This window comes from Populus alba, chromosome 3 (genome assembly GCF_005239225.2).
Source record: "Populus alba chromosome 3, ASM523922v2, whole genome shotgun sequence".
Taxonomy (NCBI): domain Eukaryota; kingdom Viridiplantae; phylum Streptophyta; class Magnoliopsida; order Malpighiales; family Salicaceae; genus Populus; species Populus alba.
The window spans coordinates 15782516-15804405 of NC_133286.1; the positions used below are offsets into that span (position 1 = coordinate 15782516).

The 21890-nt window shown below is 35.5% G+C and overlaps 3 protein-coding genes across 4 annotated transcripts; all 3 read right to left on the reverse strand.

Annotated features, from left to right (window-relative positions):
* Positions 1-192: 192 nt before the first annotated feature.
* Positions 193-2265, reverse strand: LOC118028454 (BTB/POZ domain-containing protein At5g41330). Its single transcript, XM_035032031.2, is given in 2 exon segments — positions 193-1413; positions 1415-2265. Coding segments are annotated over 2 exon segments (1434 nt in total). The 5' UTR covers positions 1832-2265; the 3' UTR covers positions 193-396.
* Positions 2266-6064: 3799 nt separating this feature from the next.
* LOC118028453 (uncharacterized protein At1g76660) lies at positions 6065-8691 on the reverse strand. Of its 2 annotated transcripts, none has more exons than XM_073407967.1 (2): positions 8280-8691; positions 6065-7282 (listed from the first exon to the last, which is right to left on the reverse strand). In XM_073407967.1, the coding sequence occupies exons 1-2, from the start codon at positions 8394-8396 to the stop codon at positions 6287-6289; spliced, it is 1113 nt and encodes a 370-aa protein (XP_073264068.1). In that variant the 5' UTR covers positions 8397-8691; the 3' UTR covers positions 6065-6286. The 2 variants fall into 2 exon arrangements, with proteins under 2 accessions (XP_073264068.1, XP_034887921.1); XM_035032030.2 differs by having other exon boundaries at positions 8283-8689.
* Positions 8692-12443: 3752 nt separating this feature from the next.
* LOC118028452 (puromycin-sensitive aminopeptidase) lies at positions 12444-20814 on the reverse strand. The gene is made up of 33 exons (XM_035032025.2): positions 20544-20814; positions 20090-20170; positions 19904-19948; positions 19355-19495; positions 19177-19252; positions 18985-19058; positions 18618-18731; positions 18457-18531; positions 18263-18370; positions 17947-18159; positions 17781-17842; positions 17615-17642; positions 17411-17497; positions 17272-17297; positions 16943-17006; positions 16767-16847; positions 16538-16585; positions 16423-16441; positions 16269-16273; positions 16156-16167; positions 16002-16058; positions 15783-15892; positions 15617-15697; positions 15340-15523; positions 14562-14710; positions 14320-14458; positions 14042-14188; positions 13867-13948; positions 13593-13768; positions 13276-13386; positions 13050-13166; positions 12871-12942; positions 12444-12739 (listed from the first exon to the last, which is right to left on the reverse strand). The coding sequence occupies exons 1-33, from the start codon at positions 20619-20621 to the stop codon at positions 12659-12661; spliced, it is 2943 nt and encodes a 980-aa protein (XP_034887916.1). The 5' UTR covers positions 20622-20814; the 3' UTR covers positions 12444-12658.
* Between the last annotated feature and the right edge of the window lie 1076 nt (positions 20815-21890).

A 21890-nucleotide genomic window follows, 5' to 3' on the forward strand; every position in this document is an offset into this window, starting at 1 on the left:
ATAGAGTGCAGAAATAATGATCACTTCAGATTCTGATATGGTAAAAACAGACATTCAAACTCCAACATTCCAATATTGTGTTGCAGTTCAAACCTAAGGAACTCTGTTAAATATCTTATCAGTGGTGATCTTCTGCATATTAATTTAAGTAAATAAAACAGAAAACAACGAATTGTTTACCCCATACAAATCTCATTCAATTAACCATTTATAAACAATTAGAGGCTTGATAAAATACAAGGCCATTTACAAAAATATCAACTATCAAACAAACTATGCCCTACAGCAACGACAACAAACCCCTAATATACAAAAAAGAAACAAGATACTGCCAACTTTCAAATAGTAACATGCAGTCTTACAATTAATCCAGAAGTGTCAAACCCATTTTTGAAATCAAAATCCCCTGACAGAACTTTGCCAAACCTCAACGGACTGCTGATCCTTCCTCGTCACAAACAATTTGTTCCCTCCAAAAGCTAAATTTGTAACCCTTGAGCCTTCCATGTCCTTCACTCTCCCCATCAAATTCTTCCTAAACACCCTTTCTGGCAATCCCTCTTCTCTCTTCCTCAACGAACCCATCACCACCTCAGACCAAAGCTCAATATCACCACCCTTACTACAGAACACTTGATTCCCATGAGACTCAATCCTACACCCAACCCCTTCTTTCCTCACATTCCCCACCTTCCTATCGTCACCTAAACAAACCCACGAATCATGCCCCTCGCTCCCTAACTTCCTCAAATCTGCATTAAACACCTCTCCAGAATTCACCCCAACTTTAAAAATCGATGACAAACTATCTGAAACAGTAATATCGGAAAAACAATCAACTTTTTCCTTGAATTCCCAAACCACATTTCCACTCCTTATATCCCAGAACTTCACATTCCCTAACACGCCTGACGGTCCACTGTGAGACCCTGCCGCCATTACCACATTGTAACTCTCTACCCACTTCAATTTCGTGGCTGGTATAGCAGAATCCAAATCAGCACCGAATATTTCATAATGACCAATCTCAGTAACTGGAGAAAAAGTCTTTAAATCATAAACCATTATCGAATTCGAGTTTCGCCTACTTGATTCGAAACTCGTAAACAACATATCATTAGATGACCCAATTGCTTGTACTGTTGACCCTGATTTAGTCACATTTTCCCAATTCAATGTCTCCAAGACAAAACCATTTTTCTCAAGATCCAAAATTTGCAACCCCGAGAAGTCAGTAGCCCCAGCAGCCACCAAGTTTGGGGAAATCGCTAACATAGAATCAATTGCAGTGAATTGGGTCAAAGTCGTTGACTTTCTCTGCAATGACCAGTCAAAAGATGTGATCTTGCTACCATGAGACACGTGCAAGGTACCATACGGTGTCGTAGCAACCGTTGACGCCGTGTCCCGGCCTATTCAAGGGCAAAATTAGGGTTTTCTGGAGGTTAAAAGGGTCGAATTGAGATGGGTTTGAGAGGGAATTAACCAATAAAGATTCAATCTTGTAAAACTTTGACTCTTCAATCAAATCTTGGAGATCATAAGACTTGGCCTTTGACGGGAGATTTCCGGTTCTTAAGAGGGATAAGAGGATAGAGAACAACTCGGGGTCTCGGTCTATGAAATGGGGGCCGAGATGAGTCAACTCGGAGAGCTGGGAAAAGAGGGAACTTGGACCTGCTAGAGTTAGAGTTTGATCTGTTGTTTGAAAGATTTGCCCACCGACGTTAATTGTTACTATGCTTGATCCTGTTGATGGATTGAGCATGAGTTTCTGGGGATTTAGGTTGTCGTTTCGAGAGGCCATGGTAGTTGTTGTAAAGGTAGGCATTGCTTTTGTATTTTGTAATTTTTTTCTTCTATGCCTTCAAGAAGAAACTCTAAATCCCAAAAATTGAGAAGGTGATGGTGGGCTAGTGGTGGCGGTGGAGGAGGGGGCGGGGGTGATTGTGTTATACAAGTTCAAGCAAGGTTGGTCTTTGATTTGTTAAAAAATAAGTGGCCATGAAGGTTATTTTGATGGCTAGGGTCTACAAGGGTTTTTTTTCTCAACGTTTAAGGGTTTTATTTGTTTGAAATTAAAATAACGGTGGAGCCATGAAAGATGATAGACCATTTACTTGATTTATCCTGGAAGTGACGACACCAAGCTGAAAGGGCACAAATGCAAAACAAAATCAGACAGAAGATGATCCAAAATATAAAAATTCGTATAATGGTTGTTGAACAGATGAGAATCTACATGTTTGACTATTGTAATCTTGCTGGTGAAATTTGTTTCTGTTAAACAGATCAGGAGAATTGTGTTTTGACCAATACTCTAGCATTTCATGCTAATAAATCTTGTAATTTGTAAAAACAAAAACACAAAATTATATTTTTTATTTTAATGTAACCTTCAGTTATGTATCAATAGGTAACAAAATAATAGGCCTTTTAGCCCAACGAACACAAGTAAATGGGCTTTGTTGGAAGGGCAATATCCAGATATCCTGGATATAAAAATAAATGCTTGCAAACTTACGTGGTAAAATCACATTGTGCTAAAATAAAATATTAAAAAATAAGTCATCAACTCTAATTTTCCAGCATCGCTAAAATACGAGAAAAAATAGGTGATATATCTTTTCACTTTATTCTTTAAAAGAAAATTTGGGGATGAATGTCATGTGTTTTATTATTTCACTTTAATCTTCAACTTAAATAATCATATAAATTATATAATTATGATTTCCTCAAAATTGTTCCCAATTTTCATTTTTGATATGAGATTTATTTTGTTATTTTTGTCCACATTTGCAAAAAACAAGAAAAACATCGCTTGATTCTAGCAAATAAAAAAAGGTTTTTGGATTAAAAGGATATAAACTTTAATTTTTAACCTCCACAATAGCTAGAATATTAGCAAAAAGGTGACACCTTGTTTGCGGCGGCGACGCGTGGTTTATTACGGTGCATGAATGGTTACCAAATCCAAGTCACTTGGTTTTACATTGCTATTAAATATTTTTCAATATTTTTTTTATATTTAAATAATAATAATAACCCAAGCACGGTATAAATATACTAGCATTATAAAAAAACATTGATCCATCTTCAAGTGAGTGAGGAAAAAAAGGCAAAATAGCCAATGAAGAGCGGACTGGAAAGTTTTTACGAAAACGTAGTAGCCTCATCGAGGAGGATCTTCTCCAACGAGGGAAGAACTGGGGTCGATGCAATTGAGGTTTTTTTATCTTTGCGATAGATACCACTTTCGAATCACTTTCTTCCATAAGCAAAAGAAAGAGGACGCTTAAAATTCAAGCCATGAAAGTGAATTTTTGGATTAGAAACATAGCCTCGATCGGAGACCTTTTCCTAAAGTGCATCGAAGAGTTTGCTAGACATTGCTTCTCCAATAATGTCCCTTGGGCAAAAGGGCACCATTCTAGTGAGGTGTTATTTCTTAAACATCGAAACCCTAATTCTTCTCCATAACGAATAGGAAAAATATTTCCATCTAGATATTTGTAAAGGTGAACAACAACCAAATAATAATTTCATAAAACTCAAGTTTAAATTAAATATTTTTACATTTTTTTATGTTTCGTTCTTATTATAAACAGTAATAAGATAAATTAAATTATGTTTTGTCTATCACATTAAATATAAAATAAATCCCATCCTCAATTTCTCATCTCATACGCTTTCATCTTTGTTGCTCACAATTCCATCCAATGCGGCATTCCAAACCCAATCTTAAATCTTTGTGGAAAAATATAATAATTGTTGCATGTCAAATATTTCTTTAGTCATGAAAATGAATCACATAAAAATGACACATTATTTTTGCATGTTAAATCCATATATCCTCAATGAATAATGATATTCTTTTTGGCACTATAATGAGTTATTTTAATTATACTTGTATTTTTCTCAAGTTATATATTCACTTGAAAGTTAAATTATAATCTAGATCGAATCTTATTTAGATCAACCTAAATTTTGAATTGTTTTTTTTTTAACTCGAAATAATATCATTTAAAAAAAAAATACTCAAAAATGTCAGGGCCAAGCGGATCTTTTAACAAGGATTGTGTTTGTTTAAATTAAAGTATTTTCAACATAAAAGAAGAAAGAAAGAAGAAGAAGAAGAAAGGTCTCATTTTCTACATCAACAGCTCTTCGTCCATGCACGGTTTAGTGAGGAAGGGCCAACAAATGATAGAGCTTCTAGCCCAGCGATACCAATAGTTAGAGGGTTAGCTTAGCTGGGCTTGAGATACAATAGTTGCAGGCACAAAATCGTATTTTGACACGACACGAAAAATAACAAAATAAAAGAATTCGTAAATGTAAAATCGTAAGGAATTTTTTTTCCATACATAATTCAAGCACTTTAAAATACATGTTTCAAATAAAAAATCATATATCAAACATTTTTAAATATATAGCTAATAATTTTGGTAAAGGAATGGCTGCGTCGGCTAGAAAATTTATCTGTGTAATTCTATTCTCTTCCTCTTCAAAATGTTGTTTTGTCATCATGAAGCATGCTTTAATGTGTCTATAGGCATCCTAAATCAGCACATTGATCCAGCAGCTTTAACAAGGAAAAAACCCCAATAGTGTTGTCAATAATCACTACAAGAACAAATGTCATTCTTGAAGTGGTGAAAGCGGCCAAAATCTCTAACAACAATCTTGCATCCTACAATCTTTGACAAAAGCTTAATAACAGAGTGACAATCCCTATATACACGAAGATTCTTCATAATTGTTATTGTGCTACCCTCCACAATGCTCACTAGCCCAAACGCAATAACAAGCCCTCTCGTTTGAAAAACAAACATCTCTTCCTTCTGCCCATCCTCGACATATGTAGAGCAAATTTTTTATTGAGAACAACAAAAACCAATTCTTCAAACTTTTTCCCCAACCTATTCCAGCTTCTCATATATTCTCTCACTTAGAGGATGAGATCTGTCTACAAAAAGAAACTCATGTTTATTTCCTCTCAAAACTACCCAACTGGATCCTGGTTGTTTCGCAAGTCCTCCCTATTACATCTTCACTCTCATTCTAGAGACATCAGCCATCTACCAGCAAATGCATATATTATATTAGAGTCTTAATATAATTCTTTTCCACCCAGATAGAAATTGAGAGATGGAAAGAGAGGTAGATTGTACAAAAGTGGAATTTGGAAATTGTAAGTTACGAAGAGATGGAAATTTGAAGAGATTGGAAAGTATGGAACACTGGATGGTAACTTACTTAAATGTTGCAGAGACTTGATTTGTTTTGAATTTGGAAATTGGAAGTTTGGCATTGGAAAACTGAAACCAGACGACATTGAGAAGAGAGAGCGCTAGGGAGACGCAGGTTTTTTTACTTTTTGGGGCTAAATGGATTTACTGTAGTGCAAAACTGCAGTATATATACATTTCTTTTAAACACGTAAAAATAGTGGTTTCAAAAATGTGATTTTAAATGTTTTCATCCGATTTCAATGTTTTTTATACGATTTTGGGTACGATTTTATCATTTTTTCGAGTTTACAAGCCGATTTAACATGATAACATATATACATAACATCGTAAAAATTACAATTTACGACGTTTAAAAACAAGATTTTAATATAACCTTGGTTGCAGGGGTGATGACCGGTCATACCCTTTCTGACTAAGGATTATATAATTTATTAATTATTGTATATGAATACACTATTCATGCTTAAAAAAACCCCCAAAAAACTATCATCTGCCCCTGTTTTTCATGGGTCACTCGAAGGACTCAATTATTATATTTTTTTCAGGTCAATCGACTCATTATTAATTAGTGTTTGTTTCTGCTTAACCCCACAGTGTATAGGGTACTGGTCTACCTTCCTTTCATCGACGGCAGATGGAAAAAATCACTCATAAACTGGCTTCGAGTAAGTTATATGGGCTTTGCTTTTCCGGACGTTTTTTTTACATAAAAATCCTTTCATTTATGGTCAGGTTTTCTACAAGAGTAGGGAGTGAAGAGGTCTATTTATGCAACTACCTAGCTAACATCGACTGCACCACACGAAGAAGGACCAGTTCTTGTTGCTTCACCCTCCTTCTCAATAACACTTCCATCTAGCCACCAGTTCGAAACTACTTGGTTTGTGTGAATCTTCTTCATCAGCATTGTCAAAGTTAAATTCATTAACAGAGCCAAGAGTGATGGGCTGTTGCTTTCGATGCTGTGGTTGCCTTCCCCATCTGTTGAAGGTGTCTCTGGTGTATCACTAGAATGTGTCACCAGATCGACCTCAAAGCTTTTGTATCAATTCACCATAATTCTCTTCTTCTTTAGCTTTTTTTCCATTTTCCACATATTCTAGCACAGTTTTAATGGAACATGCTGGCTTCTCTTCCACACATCTTGAGGCATCTTCGACACTTAACTCGAAAGAGAATCTATGATTAACAACTTGATCATCTTCGTGTCCATTTTCTGAACGAGGATGTGAAGCAACATCAGAAAACTGACGATGCAGGAGAAAGTTGGGCGATCCGTGCCTCACAGAATCTGGAGTCAGAGCCCCTGAATCTTGATAGGATCCCCATTCACGGGTGGAAAGCTTACCAAGGCTCAAGAGCTTTGGAGGTTCACCCATTCCGAATTCAGGAGAATGAGGACCACCAACAGCAAATTCACCATCAGGGAAAGGAGATGATGTGCCTGAGCCTGAAATGCCAGAGCTAGGTGAAATGAGTTGGCCAACTGAGCTTCCAGGATGAAACTGATAAGACTGAAAATCAAATGGGAATCTCAAACCAGTAACACCATTTCGCAGGGTAGGGTCAATGAATTGAGCGAAAGGCACCTCAGGGGAGGAAGGAGTAGTCAAGTGGACAGACTCGGGAGGAGGAGTGAAAGGAGCAGTTGATGGTTCAGTGGTAAAAGTTGAGAACACAGGTGGTGGTGAGACTAACTGGGTTTCATGGGCATAAGGACCAATAGCAAAAATAGAGGCAGGTCCACTGGGAGAGTACATGCTAGCAGATATAGAGGTGCGGGACACTAAACCTGCCGGTGATTGTGTAACAGAAGGGGGTTCTGATTGAAAGAAAGAGGCAGGGGAGGAGGGAGGTGCAACAAAGGGGAACGTGACTTCTGGTGCTTGGGCTGAATTTTCAGCCGCAGGAGCACCGCTTCCAGGAGCTGGTGGTTCAGGAAAAAGGACAGCATGCCCAATTTGCCTTTTGCGCTTCTGATATCCAAAACACCAATATACGCTCCAGCGGCTTCTCCATCTTCGCTTCTGTTACACAAAACTAGCATCAGAAAACTGATATTGAACATGAAATCATACCAAATATCCTCTCCAGCAATTCAGGGTTACTTTTATATTTCTCATGATAAGAGATTCAGAGAAACTCTCATGCACTAACCATGAAGGAAACCATGAATATAATTCCATGTTTTAACACACTGAGCAACTCTATCGATTACGAATCAAAACAAGACATGTTATGTTTGCTTTTGACAGATTGACGAACAATAAATCACTATAGAGAAAAAATAGCTTCCATTTATATATTACTCCGCTGCTGCTGCTACAACTGTAATAAACAGAGCTCATTATGCCTAAACACTTCAAATTTTATTGATCGCTACCCATCACAAGAAAAAAAAAAAAGGAGTTGATAAGTAATGATATAGATACAAATAATAAAAATCATCAAGCATCGAAGAACGATAATAAAGAAATTACTAACCAAGAATCCCTCTTTGAAGCAGCAGGTTAGGCGAAAGAGAAAAAATGAGAAAAACTGTCATCAAGTGCAGGAAATGGCTTAAAGTAAAAGTAATAAGCAACATCTAGTTTGATTCAAATCACATTGGTTGAGTATCGAAACAACTTTATCAAACAGCTCCCCTCTTATCTGGACCATGAAACCGCAAATCCTTTCAGTTGCACGAAATCTCTGCTCTTAATCTATAGATAATCCCAAGTCTATATGATACATTTATAAGAAGAAGAGAGATTAATTTCAACTAAAAAAAGGCACTTTCATATATTCTCTTAGCAAAATCAAACTTGAACCAGATAAACAACAAGTTTTTGCTAAACAAAGCTAGACAAAGAAAACACAACATGTAAAGCAACATTCCTTATCCAACCAAAATTTGCTTTGATTTTGCTTCGGAAAACTTAAATAAATGAAATCAAGATCACAGGAATCACCACTTGATCTTAATTTAAAACTCCTAATCTCAAGCATTATAAAATTATTAAAAACAAAATTAATCACAACTACCTGAACCGTAGCTTGAGGCACACGGTTCTCAGCAGAGGCGATCGCAGTAGCGGCAGCGTTTATAGTCTCTAGAGTATTGTTTGCAGCTCTCGACTCTCCATTCACGTCTCTCATCTCTGCTTATTTTCTTTCCTCTCTCTGCTGTCCCGGAAAATGTTAGCGTTCGGGCGAGAAAACTGAATCGAAGGAGAGAAAATTCGAGTGGAGAGAGAGTGATGAAAAGAAAACTAGAAAACTATCTCTTCCTTTAGTTTTTGGTTATGAAATTTTATTATCTCTCTCTCTGTTATTCTGTATGTAAACAGAGAGAGAGAGAAAGAGTCCGCGTCTGTGTTTTAAGTATTCTCTTGTGGTTTTAGAGGTCAAACACGGCAATTGGGATCAATTAATTTTCTTCGACGATGACCGGACGTTCTGCTTTTCTGGTATTTTGCTAAGGAATAACTATGGTATTTATTAAATCTAATTTTACCATTTTAGCCTTGTGATCCACTCCAATTTTCTCCCCTGATGTTTCCTTTTGGACATTGCACATGGTTTGGAATACAATGGGAAGGAAGGAAAGGGTGTAATTGTTTTGTTATTATTATTATTATTATATAATTGTTAAAATGAATGCACGTGTGGCCATCCCACTTCTAGATGGTGCGCCACCCCGCGGCCCGCCTCCCTCAACAAAACTTGCACGGCTCCCTCCCTCCCTCCCTCCCTGAAGTCTTAACCCCTAAAAATATCTTATTTCTCAATCACCACAACCACAATATATTCTACATTATAGTATAAAGCAAGGCTACAATGGTGGCATCCACATCATTTACCTAGGAAGATGACGTATTTGATTTCTAGATATCATTATTATACCAATTTCTCCCTTTGTATATAATAATTCCATATATATATATATATAAAAGGAGAGCCTGGTGAGCATAATCACTGATCTATACAGTCCTTGATGGTGAATGCATTTATTGTTCGTCGCCCTTTTTTAGCTGTAATTAGGGTTCTATCATCGTCTCAGCACACGCATATTGCAATAAATATCTATACTTTCTTGTCAAAAGTAGTCATCTGCGGATCTAAGAGGGTGTTTGGGAGTGTGGTAGCTGTTCTTTCAAATAGCTTTTCGTGCCGAAAAGTATGACAATAATGTTTTTTTATTTTTTAAAAATCATTTTTGATATTAGCACATCAAAACGATCTAGAAAGTACAAACCGAACTCAATTTTAGCAAAAAAAAAAAAATTTAAAATTGTGCAAAAAACCGTTTGGACCGCAGTACCAAACGGCCCCTTAGAGCCGTTTGATATTAAATATTGTAGTTTTTTTCTTTTTCCATTTTAATTTGTTTTCAGTTTTTAAAAACTAGAAACTTGATTGATGGAACAAGTCTTTTCTATTTTTTACGGGATACTTCTTTGAATATTCAACTATTGAAATAAATACTTTATCCAAAGTCAATGGTATAATTTTACTATCCATTCAATCCTCAACCACACAAATCTTGATACACGGGATGTCTTGAGCCTAGGCTAGTTTGACTCCAAATATCGCGTCTTAACATAGGTGTTCTAAACCCAACGAAATCCTGACTATTTCTGGTAGCCTCCAACATGATCTTAACTTATTATATTGCCATACGAATCAAAATTTATATTTTATTTATTTTTGTATTTTTTTTTAAAAAAAAAATTATTTTTTATTATTTTAAATTAATATTTTATTATTGTTTAAGATAAGTTAATATCAAAAATAATTTTAAACAAAATATTATTTTAATATATTTTAAAGTAGAAAACACTTTAAAAATAATTGTGACTACATTTTCAAACATTTTCTTAATCTCAGTCCAACCCTTGAGCATTTTGACTCTTTAACCTAAATCTTAAATCACAGGTTAAATCATAGGTTAATAATGCAAAAACAAGTTTTGATTTTGCAAGTTTTGAAAATAACCTTTAAGAACCACTTTTATATTTTCTAAAAATTTCAAATGTTGTTGCTTGTTCTTATGTATTGAAAATGAAAAAACAAAAACAAGTTTTCATATATTTTCTTCAATTTCTCAAATACAAAAAAAATCAGAATCAAAACGAAAACAATATCAAATAATTTCTAGTATACACTGTAGGGCTATGAGTATTTACTTTGTTGCTGTAAGTTAGTTGTTTTATCCTACTGTTTTGCTGTCAAAAATCTTCTACTTCATGTAAGAGAAGCCTAAAATCATTTGAAGGTTCTTGGGGTTCTGTCTGTAAGGAAAGGCATTGCCCTCTACATCATCTTTACGAGAGCAGTGATTGATACATATAAAAGGTGATATCCACAATAAGCTTCTAGTAGCTAGGCTTTTTTCGTGACACTTCGTAGCACGTGCATATATAACTAAGGTTAAAATCAAGTAATCATATATAATCCAGAAAAGAAAAAAGGTTGAAGGAGAATTAAACTTAGAAAATCTATTCTAAATCAAACGAACTAGGTCATGTCATGATACCTGACGCCACCAATCACCTTGCATCTTGGAGGCAATGATGATGATATTGGCATCCATCAACCCACAGGGTCAAATGAAGGCAAGATCATCAGTTGAATATCTTTGTAGTATCCCACACTCTTGTCTTGCCTTAATTTTGTCTGTTTCCTTGGATGATGCATGGAGAAACGAGGGGGAAATTAAACAAGAATTCAAAGAGCGATGTGCTTTTTAGGTTGAAAAGGTTGAAAATCTATTTGACCAAAGAGAAAAAAGCAGCAGTGTTCCTTCTACCCTAGGTATGATCCCCCAAGACTCATCTACTTTCTGTACGTAGTTAAAATTAAGAGGATGATCCTAAGAGGTTAGCGTGTATAGGGGGAATAAAGGATTGTCGTACGTAATGGTCAAAGATATGCTGTCGTTTAGGCCATCAGGATTTAGAGAAAATTCTCATAATTCCTTGGTCGTAATATGAAATATCATTTAGTCTTCAGATATCTTTCAAGGTTTCCATTAATGATTCAATAAAGAGTATATTAATGGAGGTCTAAAGCTATCAAAAATGTCCTCGTCTTCTCCTAGCTACTTTTCAACAACCAACGTAACCACAGAAAGGATAACTACTACCCCTTTGACCTTCACAGTGGTCACTAAAACAAAGATTAATGAGCACATTTTCTATTAAATAAAATAGGGTGTTTAAGAGTATCCAGCTTTAAGATAATATTTTTTTTTAATTTGTTTAAAAAATATTTTTAACAACAATATATCAAAACCATCCAAAAACATAAAAAAAATATTTTTAAAAATCATAAGACGCGAATTGCATGGCAAACTCAAATGATCTCGAAATTAACAACAAGATAAAAAGAAATAAACTATAATGTTTATATTTATTTTAATTATTTTATATTTAAATAACAATTAGTCTTTGAGAATCAAGCGATGTAAATTCTAGTTTATCCTATGACTCATCTCCTATTTGCTTGCAATGAGCATGCATGAATATCTTATTGTTATTAAGATTATTACAAACAACTTCATATTTGGATCGAATGGTAATAAGGGAAATACTAAACTCGAAAATACAAAAATATCATTTTCTTTTATATTAAATGATTGGATTCCATTAATTGATCGTGATTTTTCGGATAGTGAATTAGGGAAATATTTTTGGTCAAATTAGGCTGCTCTTCGTGTTATAATCAAATGCCATGATGTTCCACCTCGCTATTCTTGACTGTTGTTGCTGATGGACTCCAGACGATGGGGTTAAAATTTGCATCGGCTGTCATAGACTGTGGCAACAAGCGAAACGTGGGCGTTTTGAGACGTGTCAACTATCTAACCCGCCATGTAAGTATTAAGAACCTTACAAAGGATGCAATGCACGTAATGTAATGTAATGTAATTTCGCAGTACTGAATTAATTTTCTGGCGATAATAAGCATGTAGTGGTTGACTAAAGCTTGGCCCTGCAAAACTTCCTCCCTATCGATGATGATGCAAGTAAATCTTTTCAGACAAGGGGTTTAGGTCAAGATTTAGATTCATTATTGGACCTCTATTTGATGAGGTAGGCATCTCGTAGGTCGGTGCATCAAAGAAAATACACTTATATCTCGGAGGTAATATAACTTATCCCCTAGTGCAAAAGGCAGTAGTAGCATTCAGCTCATCCAACCAAGAAGAAAAAGGGCATCCAGGGGTATTATTTGTGAATTATTTCATGTGAATATGTTTCAAAACTTACTGAATCCTGTCTCTCCTCGACAGAAGAGACATAAAAAGGACAAAACATGGTTATCATGGTGATCTTGCAGATGTGCCGTACTTATTTTCTTATATTACTATAGCAAGCACTGATGGCAAACACCTGCAACCTGCAAATTTTTGGCATTCAAGCAGCTAAGCATTTTGAGGCAATCTCAAATACATTCTCCGACAGACCATTGGCAGACACGATCATCTCCAGCTGTGCCTGCATTAAACCATGCCGATTTAGATATATATTAACAAGAGAACAGATCTGGTATCTCAAAGGCATGCGGCGACAAAACTTGCGGCTGGTTATAAGTGTCATCCACAGCAAATAGGGCACCAGCTGCTTACCTTGGCAAGATTTTGCCGGGTTTCGTCATAACGTCTCCATCTTGAGAAGGCTGACACCATGCGGGAGGCCACCTGACATCCACAGAGGTTAATAAAAAGGCAACAAAAAATTATTAAACCTACGTGCATGGTGATAATAGCAATTAAATTCCTATTTCATGGGTGTAATAAAAACAGACCTGAGGATTAATTTTGTCCAGTTGCACCACAATCTCTCCCAAGAACTTGTACCCTGACCCATCCTTTGCATGGAAATTCACAGGAGAGCTGCAGAATCCTCCAATGAGTGAGTACACCTGTACATCACAGAAAGGTTTAGCTTCAATCAAACCTTTGAAATTTTGACAAATGAAGGTGCAGCCAAACAAGCAACTAAACATAAAATGATATTTGATGATTGCATACCTTGTTTGGATTGCGCAAATCATATGCTGGATGACTTAAGAGGTTGCGAACATTTTCAACATTACCAGGAACATCAGACATGGCTTGAAGAGCAAACCATTTATTCACAACCTGACAGAGAGAGAACAGATTATCCAACAACAAAATAACAAAATTGTTTTTAAGCTCTGTTCCTTGCAATGGCTTCCAAAGACAGTACGCAGAATCCTTGTGGAAGTCATTGTTTACTGAACATGTTCATTCTTTGATGAAACAGGGAGCAACAGAACATGTGAAATGCGTTTCAAGCAATAAAGAGCACCCAATAAGAAACTTACCAAAAAGTCATCCTGCCACTTGGTGTAGAAGTCAGCTAGTACTTCATCATGAATTTTCCCAGGATTCTGGGCTATGGCGGCCAAAGCTGCAAATTGCTCAGTCATATTTGTGGCGGTTTTGTACTCATGCAGTGCAAGCTCGGTTAACTCCTGGTCTTCAAGTGATGCAAGATATGCTGAAAATGGAGGACAGGACAGAAATAACTAGCAAAATCAGTAGTTTTAATACAACAATATAGAAACTTCAAACATTATGATGCCAAGAAACACAGACCAAGAGCAATATTCTTCAGAGCACGCCTGGCCATATTAGGATGGTTAAAGACATACTCTTCTGAGCTCCTATTGTTCTCAACCTGTAAGTATGACACAATCATTCACCCAGTGATTAATCAAGAAGTGAAGACATGAAATGTGAATAAAATTAAACCCCGGGTGACTGGCCATACCAAGCTTAGAAAATCTGCTTTCAGTTCAGAAGCAAGCTGCTTCCTGATGAAAGATCGAACAGCATGAACAGCATCAGGATCTGCAACTTCCATCATGTCCATTATTTCTCCTTCACCTGGTAGAGTTATTGCCTTTGCAATAAATTCCTGGAAAATAAAAGGACCAATATAAGTCCCACTGATACATCTTCTAAGTACCTTCAGTGCACAAATTTTCTACCTCCTCCTTGCACCCCACAAAAGGGAGGAGGTGGATGAGGAAAATACACTGGTTGTACCTTCTCCAAACTTGAGTCACAAAGTATGCTTCTTAGCCCTTGCACAAACTTTGGGTTCAGAACCAAAGGTTTCCCTTGTTGGAAATCAACAACTAAGCTGAGCATCAGCTTCCTTGCTAAGACTTGTCCAGCCTCCCAACTAAGAAAAAAGAAAAAAGAAAAATGTTAGGTATACAAAAACCTCTCCACTAGTCATTTGAATGTAAAAAAAAAATGGTGCAAATGCTTAAAGAAAGTCGAACCGGTTGAAGTCATCTGAATCATGAGCAAGGAGGAAAAACAGATCACTATCGGAAAGATCAGATTCAAGACGGATTGGAGCGCTGAAACCCCGCAATAGAGAAGGTACTGGCCGTTCATGTATATCAGAGAAGACAAATTCTTCCTCTTTCTGCTCAGCACCAGCAGCAAATGCACTTTTTATTATTAAAATTGATGTGGTACAAATTCCTTTTCTTTTCCTTGAGAAATAAAAATTATGATAATTATCATCAATGGGTCATTTCACATCATAAGTTTCTTTCTTTTCTTTTTTTTTTTTTTTTTTTGTGGTGGGGTGAGGTGGTGGCATCTTGTCAACTCTCTGTGAACAACAGGTACTTGTGTTTCTGCTTTCCTATTCTGAAATAGCCTAGAGGATAAACAAAGTGAATATGTACATGATATGTCTTCATTTAGTTTCCTCCATGTGAAAATTAAGATCAGTTTGGCGCACAAAAGAAGTAGAATTGGTGTTGATTAACATGTGGGGGAAACAAGGTCATTCTGAAGTCCATCAAACTCAACTACTAACTAACATCTTAATGGTAGGTCCAGCAACACCGCTATTACATATGAATTACTTGTAACATGTGTCGACCATGGAAAAACTGAAAAGACAATTTTGATTCTCGGCCAAATATGGCAAAACATGTGGATATAGAACATTGAAAAGCAACTACAGTTAACAAGATATCCAAGGAGAAAACAGCTAAAACATACAAAGATAAAGCAAGCATGGGTTCATAACTATGCTCTCACCTTGGTTAGTCTAAGAATTGTACTATAGGCTGGTTCGCTGTTGTTTGCAATAGACCTTAATGCCCCATCATGATACACAGAGGAGAGTGGCATGTCCTTGCCACTTGAATCCAGCAGCCCTGATACCACAGGAATGAACATGGGTTCTTTAACTGGCTGCCCTGGAGTGGGTGGTACTTCTTGACTGTGGAATATCCACATTCAGAGTTGTTAGTCATACCAAAAGACTAATAAATGAAGAATATGACTCTCACATGAAAGTTCTTAGCATGTATACCTGAACTTTAAGGTGAAAGTATGAGCTGCAGCATCATAAGATGAAGTAACTTTCACCAGAGGGGTACCAGCTTGGGAATACCTGTAATTTTATTGCATTCCAAGCTAAGCATAAGGGGAAACAAAGCAGAGGGTAAATCGAACAAAATAAAAGACAGATCAAATACCATTGTAAGAAATTAGCGAAATCTGCATCATTTGCATCTCGCATGGCAGCAAAAAAATCTTCACATGTCACAGCTTGACCATCATGTCTCTTAAAATAAAGATCCATGCCCTGAAACAGGAAATGAATTCATAATAAATTTTTCAGGATGCGCAGTTTAGGGTACAGATGATTGTTGCATGACAATCAGTTTGGGGCTCAGACATATTCTCGTTTCTACCTTTCTGAAACCTTGACTCCCTAATAAGGTCTTGTACATCCTGACAACTTCAGCTCCCTGATACACAAGAATAATAACTCAATGCATAAGTATCGCTTCTTTTCCACACACTGCATGCATAGTTGCCAACACACAAGATGGAAACTTTTCTTACCTTTTCATACACCTGCAAAGAAGAAGGAAAAAAAAAAAACAAAAGATGAACAATTAGGTAACTGACCCAGTGAGAGGAAAACTAAACAAAATTAACAAATTTCCAAACCATACCGTCACTGCAAATCGTAGGCGGCAAAAAGTCCCGTATCCATATGAACCCAAAAGACAGCCACAAAAGTTATAAAAAAAATATGAAATTCAAGTCACTGGAAAGTAAGGTGTTTTCTGAAGCTTTGACTGAATATGTCACACAACAAAAACTTACCAGTGTAGAAGTTGTCCATCTGCAGATTAAAAAGGCAGTGACATAAATACAGTGCATAATAAAACAATTAAGCTTGATAAAGAATTGACAAGAAAGGTATTAGGTAAATTCATACCTTGATATATGAATGTGGTCGCACAGGATGAGCCATAGGACCTGCATCCTGGATGATCACAAAACAGCTTTGTTAGTGCTTGCACATAGCATGCTAAATCAGAATCCTTGTGAAACTAAGCAGAAAGCATAAGCATATGTCAACTTATAGAATGTGCAAGTAATTGAAACACCTGGTAGATTGAAACTTGATCTCGCTTCGAAAATCATGAAAAAGGACAGGAAATAACCTGAGGAAACTGAGAAATTCGAAGCCTTGAAACATCAGCAATCCTCTTAACAGTACGGCTCCCCATGTCAGATGAAAACTCCTAGCAATATTGAAACATTTTCACAAATAAAACAACAAGTTACTATTGTGATTATACAATTGCCACTTACTATACAGAAAAGAAGAGACTTGTACCTGATCACGAAATACAGTGAGACCTTCCTTTAAGCTGAGCTGGAACCAATCACGACAAGTCACTCTGCATTTATTTATATCACTTCATTGAAGTTCCAATGCATAGTACATAGTTTACAATAGAAAATGCATCCATCTCCATGAACAAAAGAACAAAATCCACTACAAACATATTGCAACAATAAAAATTTTACTTCTCTTCATATTAAAGATGAAATGCAATAACACAGGCACAAAGAGAGGATTATCAATTTAGCTTTGATAAAAACTGGAGCACACTCAAAAAAAAAGTAGAGAGAGAGAGAGAGAGAGGACGACTATAATCCAACCTGTTGCCTGTCCAGTTGTGGAAATACTGCAGATTGAAACAAGAAAAAATAAATTCAAGTCAAAACAATACATTCCTTCAAATTAAACAAGAGGTTTAAGATATAAAAAATATGTTCCGTATGTTATAGCATAACCAACCTCATGACCAATAACTCCAAGAATTGCAGCATAATCTGCATCTGAAGCGGTTTCTGGGGATGCCAAGACAAGTTTGGAATTGAAAATCTGTCAAAAGGCAATCCAGATAGATACATAAGATCATCAATTATTGTTTTTCTAATAAGAATTTTAAATAAACAAATATAAATGATGATGAACTCGAGAAAACATCAGATGGCATACATTCAAACTTTTGTTCTCCATGGCTCCCCTGCCAATCAATAAAAAACAAGGTCATGTGAATCATTAAATGTATGAAAACTAAAAGTATTAGTTACCATTATATGGATCGAGCAAGATAAAAGGTTACTATATAAGCATGTTTTACTAAAAAAAGAAAGTAACTTACATGTTAAAGTCGGGGACAGCAACAATGTTAAAGAGATCCAGGTCATATTCAAGACCAAAAACCTGTTTGCAGAGTTACATGACAGCATTGTATGCTTAAATACTAGAACCCAAATAAATTAACTGTGAGGTTATAATCAAAAAACGGGTTAGACAAAGATACTGACATCCTCATCCCATTTCATGGCTGCCTTAAGCGAATACATGGCATGTGCTGTCTTGTGTACATCTTGTGCAGGGGTCCAAATTCTTAGTGACACATTTCGACCAGAACAGGTAACAAATGTATCGTCTCTGCTCTCCAACTGTCCAGCAACCAACGCAAACAAGTAGCAAGGTTTCTTGAAGGGATCCTCCCATAGAGCATAATGCTTACCACCCTGCAACATTCCGGAGAGGCAGTAATAAAACTATTAGATAGTGGATTTTTTTTTTTTTTTTTGGTGGGTGGAGAAGGCTAATCTGCATAGCAGGTGAAGTCACCTCAAGGTCTCCTTGTCCCAAGAGATTTCCATTAGACAGCAATACTGGGTACAAAGATTTATCAGCTTCAATCCGAACAGTGTATTTTGCCATTATATCAGGGCGATCCTGTTAGCAAATTAAAATGAAATAATAAATTCTCGTTGTATAGTAATAAAGCTCAACAGAATTAAAAGGTTTTCCAATGAATTAACCTGATAAAATGTAATTTTGCGGAAACCCTCTGCTTCACATTGAGTGCAAAAGTTCCCAGATGACTTGTAAAGCCCCTAGAGAGAAAAAGGGCAGTGTAACTTCAAATCGCAAAACAGTAACAAGAAGTATCTGTGAAAGGAAGAAATAAAATATGTTGTACCTCCAATGATGTGTTCTTCTGGGGATATATCTCGGTAACAATTTCCAGCGTAAATGTACCAGAAGGTGGTGATGGGATTGTTAAATGGCGTGAATCCAAATGATAATCTCCATTCTGCCAAAAAAAAAGGGGGGGGGGGTCATGTCAAAAAGAAGGAGCCGGATTAAGAGATCACAAAATGGCAAGTAAATATTCTAATTGGGTGTAAGCATTCTAGGACCAGCGAAATGCATAACAAGGAAAGGAATAGCATATTCAAAACCTCCTATAGGACAGCATCCAAAAAGCAAAAAGCTTTGGAATATGGTTTAGTTGCAAAATCCACAAGCCTAAGCCAACATTTGGAACAGTGATATAAAGTGCATACCTTCAGTTCCTCGCCATTGACTTTAACTGAAAGCAACTTCAAGTCTGCTCCATCCAAAACTAGTGGAGAAGAACCTGTTCCACAGTACAGTTTGATTAGTTGGTGCTTTGGTATCAACAACTGCTATTGTAAGAACAACATTTGTAATGTCTCATCAAATTCTATGAAGAAAGGAATGGTCTTAATAATTACCATCAACTCTGGGGAAAACAGTTATTTTTGAACTAACAATCGTTTTCTCCTCGCCCAGCAAAAAACTCAAATCCACCTAACATTGTAAGGACAAAAGCACACGAGGAATGAAAGCCATATACAAGAATTCTCAGTCCTGGCAGTCTAAATTTTAAACTTGACTAAGTTTTTTGCATACTGAATCAAAGTAATAGTCAGGCAACTTGTAATCCTTGAGAAATATTTCTTTTGGAGTGTCCATTTTAGATTCTTCAACTTGCTTGGGTAATGGTTCTGTGGCGACTGCACAAATTAGCCTCCTTCTCCCTTGCTTATCTCTCTGAAAAAAAGTCAAGGAATGCAAAATAAGGTCACATGCATGCATGCAACACCAAGAAGAATAAATCAATCACAAAAAAATCTCAATAATTGTCACGACACTTTGCAGGGTACATATATGTGTGTGCATGACAAATTTAGGGAGGGGGGGCAAATTTATTTAAAAAAAAAGAGAAAAGAAAAGAAAAATTCAAACCCCCCCCCCCCTTGTTTTTAGAAGTTTCTGGAACAATCATGTGAAAATGCCCCTTCCAATCCCCCCTCCCCACAAATGGTAATGTTGCGCTTTAGCCTTCCCTGCCTCAAGAACCAAAGTCTGGTTTTGTCCCTTAGTGTGTAGGGATATGGTGTACATGCTTGGATGAATTGTGTTTAGACATACAAGAAGAAACCAATAGGTGTAACTTACATATAATGCTGGGTATGACAGCCAAGACTTCCTTGAAAAGGCAGCCTGGATAAAAATTATGATTTCAGAATCAGGGCATTAACTGGCAGAACTTAGAATACATGGACGAGATGAAGCCAAAATAATCATAGACAAATTTCCTATCAAAATGCAAGGTCACAAGCGGAATGGAAAAATTATGCAAACCTCTGAACTGAGGAAACCCCTGTGTTTCGAGATATTTCTCACTGAGTTCTGAAAGCAACTACCTTGGCCTATAGTTTGAAGCTGCACAAAATAAACGAACACGGTAAAGGATACATGAGCAAACTACAAAAAAACTATTACACAATCACCAGCTAAAGTTCAAAGCAAGCTAAATCTAAAAATCATATAGAAACAAGGAACTTAAAACACATGTAACACATTACTGGTAAAAGCAAGTCCTTTTAAGGATATAGCATAAATGAAGCTGGTGCAATGATGGCTACAGAAAGAAATAACATTTATGCTCCTTTTAGCTGCTAATAACTCATTGCAATAACAACATAACAGTCTCAGCAAACAAAGCTTTACACTAAATTACCAACACCAGCAAATATAATATACATATGCATGTGTTGCATAAAAATCAATGCGAAAATGGGATAAGGGTAATCACAGGAGCTGAAGTGATCAAACCCAAGAGGCTGGTCTTTGCAAGACAGGAACTTTTGCATGAAAGAATCAATCTAGCCATTTTAAAACTGGCAAGAGGAATAGAGAGAGAGTCCCTGTATGAACTACTATGGTGAATCTATCAGTTAATGATAAAAACTCTTGAAACCCATAAAAGGAGTCAAAGATTGATGAAAATAAAAGATACCCAAATGGCCAAAACCCGCCGAAAGGCCCCTAAAACGTTGTAGGGTTGTTATAGATAAATGGATAATTCAAAACATGGACAGAAAAATTCAGAAGAAAATATAATAAAAAATAAAGATAATAAACATGCTTTAGGCATTAAAATGGGATCTCAATTTGGGTAAAGGAGAAGCTTGATTTACCTCGTTTCGATGATCTGATGAAGAGAAAACAGAAGATTTGTTTTTATGTTGAAAACAAAACCTTTGATAGAACAAAGAGATGATAGATACCTTGCCCCCACAAAAACAAGATATTTTTAAAATATAGTAAAATTCTTTTTGATTTTCAATTAGATAGTGTATGTTTTGACTGTTGTGATGGTTTTTGCTGCTAGAAAAAATTCAGTGTTTTACTGTCAGTTTAAGCCGTTTGAGATTACAATACATTTTGTTTTTTAAATTATTTTTTTTATTTAAAAATATATTAAAATAATATTCTTTTTACTTTTTAAAAATATATTTTTAATATTAATATATTAAAACAATCTAAAAATATTAAAATAAAATAAAAAAATAAAAATAAAAACAAATTTAATTTTTTAAAACATAAAAACAAATAGATTCTAAAAAATATAATTAAAATTTTAATTGAATAAAAAGCAATTTAAATTATTTGATTAAAAATACTCATACTAATAATTAAATAGTTAAAAATAATATGTAATAATTTCATAGCTTTAAATCATATAATAAGAAAATGATTATTAATATTTAAAAAATATAGCAAAACAATATTAAGATCTTATTTTAGCAAAAAAAATATCAACTTTAAAGTTGATTCAAATCATTCATTATTCATATGTTCCATAATATAATTTCATTGCCATTTAAAGTAACTTTAACCTTCATCATGGACATCATCCATTCAGATGATTTATAATTTACATGATCTTGTGAATGTGACACTTTATTGGTTAAGATCTTATAAAAAATAAAATTTAAAAGGCAATTAAATTTTGTAAATACTCGATCATTTAAAAACAAAAAATAATATAGTTATGTAATATTATTGATGCTAAGAATTTGTTTTTTATTAGATAAATATGTATGTTTTGCAAAGTTTTTCATCTATTTTTTCCACAACTTTTAAAGTATATTTAATC

What these genes read in the sequence shown, in the direction of transcription:
- LOC118028452 (XM_035032025.2), bottom strand. Translation starts at nt 20,621, where the DNA reads ATGGCTAGATTGATTCTTTCATGCAAAAGTTCCTGTCTTGCAAAGACC. An exon ending in CCATGAAATGGGATGAGGAT is followed by an intron (nt 17,843 to 17,946) that starts GTCAGTATCTTT and finishes CTCTGCAAACAG; the next exon opens with GTTTTTGGTCTTGAATATGA. An exon ending in TCACTGTATTTCGTGATCAG is followed by an intron (nt 16,848 to 16,942) that starts GTACAAGTCTCT and finishes CAATATTGCTAG; the next exon opens with GAGTTTTCATCTGACATGGG.
- LOC118028453 (XM_073407967.1), bottom strand. Translation starts at nt 8,396, where the DNA reads ATGAGAGACGTGAATGGAGAGTCGAGAGCTGCAAACAATACTCTAGAG. An exon ending in CTCAAGCTACGGTTCAGGTA is followed by an intron (nt 7,283 to 8,279) that starts GTTGTGATTAAT and finishes TTTGTGTAACAG; the next exon opens with AAGCGAAGATGGAGAAGCCG.